Raw genomic sequence first — 6,000 nt, forward strand, 5'->3', positions numbered from 1 at the left:
TTATAAGCATAACCAAAACAACACCAATGGAACTTGTATTATAAACTGCCTTCTTCCTCGTTCTCCCTGCATTTCTCACCACATCAATATATCCTTTCATTTACTTCTTCTCTTTTTTTCTATATGAAGTAAATTTGATATAATAAGATGTCTCTGAATAGTTCACTCTGAAATTTGGTAGTGTTGTGGGAGGCAAAATTATGAAGAAAAGAATTAGGGCAAGGATCAGCAAGTTTCTTCTTCCATGTACTGGTACGTACACCAAACCACCATTTCCATTTTCATAATAATCATCCCGGATGGGATGAAGTAATTTTCATTTTTGAATTTTGAAGCCATTCAGGGTTCAAGCATTTTTCTATACATAATTCTTTAACACAAAAACTAGATATTAATTTTACTTGTAAGAATGATTTAGAGTTACTAAACTTGTGATTTTTTAAAACAATTTCTTTTCTGTCTATTCTACTTATAAATCCTTCTCTAATATAAATTGGAGGGAAAATGCTCTTAAAGATAATGTCAAGTTTAGCCTAACTAGTAATTCTATTTTAGCATAATCTTAAATTTAGCCCTCAATATTTATAATTTTTATTTATTTTACTATTATTTTTTGTGTTAAATTTGGCCATTAATATTTTAAAAAGAGTTTTATTGCTTTTTTTTTAAACGGAAATATTGGTTAAAACATTAATTTCTTAACGATGTTGGTGTGACAATTCACATATACTTTATGTTGACATGACACTATTTTTTTATATGCTAACTCAATAAATAATTTTAAAATTAAAAGAATTTTTTAAAATAAAAAGTTAAAATTATAAAAAAATATTTTATAAAAATTAGCATGAAGTACACGTGGATTGCCATGTGTGCTGTCATGCTTAAAAATTTAAAGCTTTAGTCCGTATTTCTATTAAAAAAATAATTTGACTCTTTTTAAAAAGTTAAGAGTCAAATTTAATTTAAAAAAAAGAATAACGGCTAAATAATAAAAGATGTAAACTTTAAAAACTAAATTTGACATTATGTTTAAAATAAAAATAATATTTAAAATTTTACAATTAGATTTTAATTAAAATATATTATTATTTAATTTTAATTCAAAATGTTACTGAAATATTTAATTTTTAAAAAGAATTACAAGTATAACCCAGAAGTAGAGTCAAACTGATAGCCAAAGAAATTAAAAAATTATATAAATCTCCACCTTAAAAATTTGTAAATAGAAAGTTATATATATATATTTTTTCCCAGCATCCAGTGGCAACTCTACAATTATTCCGAATAGCATTGATGTTCGTGAAGAATATGCGAATGCCTTCCGGACGGAATCATACAACGAGTTTTGGGCACGTGTTCTTTCAGTATCCCACTTGGATTTTGCCACGTGTATTAGCCCCATGGATTCAACCACTGCAGCTCGTCTTCCTTCTTATCGACTCTTCGCTGAGCATCTATTGGATCCGGACCAACCCTCAGTTACTCGGATCCTTACTTTGACCCAGAACCGACCCAAAACCCGCACTCTTTTAACCGACTATTTTTCCCAAACAGCCAATGCTTCTCTCCTATGTGGCCTCCTACTAAAAGATATCGACCGTACGCGTGTCAAGTACCGTTCTTTTAGGGCCGCCTTTCAAGCCCTCGAGATTGGGAATGAAATTTCGGGTATCCTCGCCTGTTTACTTGAATTCTCTAATTCAACCAACCCCTTTCAATCAACTACTCCATCTTCGAGTAAAGTTGGTGTGATTCAAGCCGGTTGCTGTGAATTGCTAAAACGGCTTGAATCTAGCCGACACAAGGTTCGATCTAAGCTCCAAATAATGAGCAGTTTACAACACGGGTCGGGCCTATTTCTAGTGGCGTTAACGGCTTCACTCACTATAATAGTTGCATCCCATGCTCTAGCATTGCTTGTGGCTGCGCCGGGTCTTGTAGCTGTGTCGCTTGAGCTGGCTTCCACGAGAAGACTTGCAAGGGAGTCGGCTCAGCTGGACGCAGCTGCTAAGGGAACTTATATATTGAATAGAGACCTGGACACAATTAGTCGGCTAGTGGCTCGACTAAATGATGAACTTGAGGACATGTGTGCAATGGTTAAGTTTTGGCTTGCGGGTGGAGAAGATCGACTACAAGCCAGTGGAGAAGTGGCGCGCCAACTGAAGAAGAACGATGCTAACTTTACTCAACAACTTGATGAATTAGAGGAGCATTTGTATTTGTGTTTCATGACCATAAATAGGGCTAGAAACCTTGTTGTGAAAGAAATTCTGAATCTGGATCCACTTACGACCCGATATTCTGATCCCATCTGACCTTATTTTACTATTACTTAAATAAATAAATAAATTAATCCATCCATCATATTAGTTGATATCTCTTAATTGGTTTTAATTTTCACAAATATTGAAAAAAAAACTTAATTACCAACTTCGTTACCCACAATTTTAAGTTAGGAATTTTGTTAAGGAATGTTGTCAAATATATTGAAAAAGGATGAACAAATTATATACTTTTAAGGAAGCAAGTTATATATGCTGAGGGATGAAGAATAGGGTGATATGGTGTGGGGTTGCTAACAAGCATTGCATGCATATGTGACGTCCCTCTCCCTCACATTTATTTTCTGAAAGAAGAAAAAGAATGATGTTAATTGATATATATATACACACAATAATGTGCATATGGGTAGAGGAATTTTTGTAGTATAGAATTCTTTATCATTTATGAAGTTTATAATTCATTTTGGATGAAGCCACCCTCCCCACCTACTTTGATAGCTTCAACATGTGGTGTGCCTGTTCGGCTTTGGGCTTGTAGGACCATACCTACACTCAGCCACCGCATTTCTAAAAAATATCCAATTGGTTTCACCCGAACATTAACAAAAGTTGTACCGATATTACTTACACAGCGTTTTAATTCTTCCAAGTTGACCGGAATATTATGTGGAATGCAAAATAAATAAACGATAGGCGTGCGGAGGGATCCATCCGCACTTCACTGCTACAACGATGGATGTGGCTGTATCGGATGCAAATTGACTTATATAAATGTGCTCTTCATTTTTCAGTTATGATTATAAATATGTTGAAAAATCCAAGTATATTAATTTCTCCATTCCCTTGTTCCGAGTAATCAAACCAGCAGTAACATTGGAATATTTGATGAGTACATCAAGTTCCATTTTGATTAAATAAATAGATAAGTTTTAATCAATTTAACTGAGCTAGTTTAGTTTAGACAAATGATGAGTAAAATTGTATAAAATCAGCATTACCCTAAAATATTACGAATATAAAATTACCAATATACAAAATAATTTTCGAATTTCAAATAAAAGAATGTAATTTAAAATATTGTATTATTACAAAGAAAATAACATTTCATGGACTAAATCATTATGTTTTGAATGGACTAGGGGAGTGGTGAATCTACCATGCATAAATTGTAACTTTCTAAACCATTAGTAAAAGAGAAAGAATAAAGGTAAACCAATTTTTGTTTTTGGTTGTTTTTAAAAAGTAGGCTTTCCCAAGATCAAAAGGATGTATGAATCATTTGCGTATCACATTCCAACTTTTTTCCCATCACTTTCATCTTATTTACAAAAATAAAATATGGTAATGAAATCTAGGTAAATTTTTATAGCTTCTAAAAAGCAATCAATAATATATATTATAAAAGATCGTATATAAAAATTTTAAATTTTAAATTCATTTTTTTTGAGTTTTAACATACTTCCCGGTTTCAGATTACTTCCTTAATTATCATCTTAAAATTTTATCACTTTTTCTAACTACCAGACTACTTCCTCAATTATTACTCTGGTACTTTTTATTCTTAATTTATCTTTAATTAATATTTTACCCTATAAACCTTTTGTTACTATTTTAAGTGATTTTTATTACTTTATAAAATAATATTTTAATTGATACATATAATTAAATTCGTGCATTGCATAGGATGTAAACTAGTACAAAAATAAAGCTAATTTTTTTTCTTGATATTCCAAATGTCTATTTTGTTGTTTATATTTAGAATTTATAATTTTCAAAAAATAAATACATAATGATCTTATTTGGCTCTCTAACTTTATATAAAAAAAATCGTTTTAGGCCTCCATTTAATTTTTTTTGTCTCTTTTAACCCTTAAACTTGCGCTATTTGTCAAAATAAATAAAAAAATTAACATATGTTAAGTTTATTGTATGCCAAGTTAGCATTCATCTAACAATTCACATGTATACCAAGATAGTAATTAATTGATTTTCTAAAAAGTAAAAATATTTTTATATTTTTTAAAATAATTTTAATTTTTAAAAATAGTTTTCATAATTATTGAGTATTAAAAAAATAAATTAATTATTGACATGACATACACATAAATTACCACGTATATACCACATCAATAAAGTTAACAATTGTTAACTTTTTTATTTATTTTAAGGTGATTTAATAAATAACAAAAATTAAAAAATTAAAAAAGATAAAAAATTAAATCAATAATTAAAATATTTTTTTTTATAAAACTACATAACCAAATAAGTCATTATACGAAACATGAAAAAAGAAAGGAAGAAAAAAGTAAATGAAGGGGAAAAGGTGGAATGAAAGGACCAAAAGATAAAGGGACCCATTTTTCGAACAAGTTATAAGCACACGTGCGCAGCTTTGACAAACACGAGTTTCACTTATCTTGTTCCGAAGTAAAAAAAAAAAAAGAAATAGAAAAAGAAAATAGTGGAACTTGGTGGCTTTTGCACGTGGAATTATTTTATATGTTTAGAAACACATTGAATTGGAGCACCTTTTAAGTATGTATGCTATATTTTAATTTTCAGGATTATATAGGTAGTAAAATTGAGAGTATAAATTATGTATATTAGCAATCATATCAAAGTGATGTTTAACTTATTGGTTAGAGAAATAATCTGAATTAAAAGAAAATCAAAGTGATGTTTTGGTTAATGGGATGGCCCACGAGAACCAGGAGACTGCATTGCAGTCACGAGACTCTTGCATGCATGGGATGATGGGCTGCTCACTTCATTACAATCACGAGTTTCTCACGCCCTTCTCTCAATTCCCATTATAATTAATTAATCTTTATTTATATGAGTTTGGATAAATTTAATACTATTTTAATATGTTTGTGTATTTATATTATGTTGAGTGAAAAAATAATTTTTATATTTAAAAAAAAAGTATTTAATAATAAATATAGGTAGAATGATAATGAATTTATATTTTAATATTATTAAATATATGTTCAATTTTTAGGTTTATAATTCTTAATTCTTTCATCTAATGATGATATAAGAGTCATAATCATAATAATATCAATTATAATTTAAAAGTAGAGGTATTTTTATAATTTCATAATTAAATTTATGATCTGGCTAAGAGTAACTTCAATTCAATAAAATATTTAAATTATAAAAAATAGATTTTATAATAAATGTAAATGAAGTGATAACAAACTTGAATTACAGTATTATCGAACACATGTTTAATCATTGGATTTCTAATTTGTAATTTGTAATTTTTTTGTTTAAAAATAATGTAAAAGTGCCGTTATGGTAATATTAATTATAATTTTAAAAGTTTATTTTTATAATTTTATAATTAAATTTAGTAAAATGTGATTAAATATAAGTATGATATTAGATTAGATATTTATTATTTTATAATGATTTCATATTTGATATTTGTAGTTAATTTCCTCTAATTTTTTTTAATAAAGAATGTAATTGAAGTTGAAATTAATTTAAAAATTTTAAAGAGATTAAATTGAAAAATGATTGGATCATAGACATATTGCCCATGGAACAGAGCAGTGATGTTGGATTCATTAATAAAAACTATACGTTAATGCAGGTAGCAATGAATGAGAAAAACAATAAAAAGAAAAACTAAGCTCGTGGGTCCTAACCTTCCTATAAGATGACGTGGCGATAACTCGGTGCAAAATGGATTAATACTGAAAGATAA

At 28.6% G+C, this 6,000-nt stretch overlaps 1 protein-coding gene across 1 annotated transcript; it reads left to right on the plus strand.

The window, feature by feature from the left end:
• Positions 1-50: 50 nt before the first annotated feature.
• On the plus strand, positions 51-2,370 carry LOC107930213 (UPF0496 protein At3g49070). Its single transcript, XM_016861806.2, has 2 exons — positions 51-252; positions 1,258-2,370. The coding sequence occupies exons 1-2, from the start codon at positions 201-203 to the stop codon at positions 2,319-2,321; spliced, it is 1,116 nt and encodes a 371-aa protein (XP_016717295.2). The 5' UTR covers positions 51-200; the 3' UTR covers positions 2,322-2,370.
• Positions 2,371-6,000: the final 3,630 nt, after the last annotated feature.

This window comes from Gossypium hirsutum, chromosome A09 (genome assembly GCF_007990345.1).
Source record: "Gossypium hirsutum isolate 1008001.06 chromosome A09, Gossypium_hirsutum_v2.1, whole genome shotgun sequence".
Lineage (NCBI taxonomy): Eukaryota > Viridiplantae > Streptophyta > Magnoliopsida > Malvales > Malvaceae > Gossypium > Gossypium hirsutum.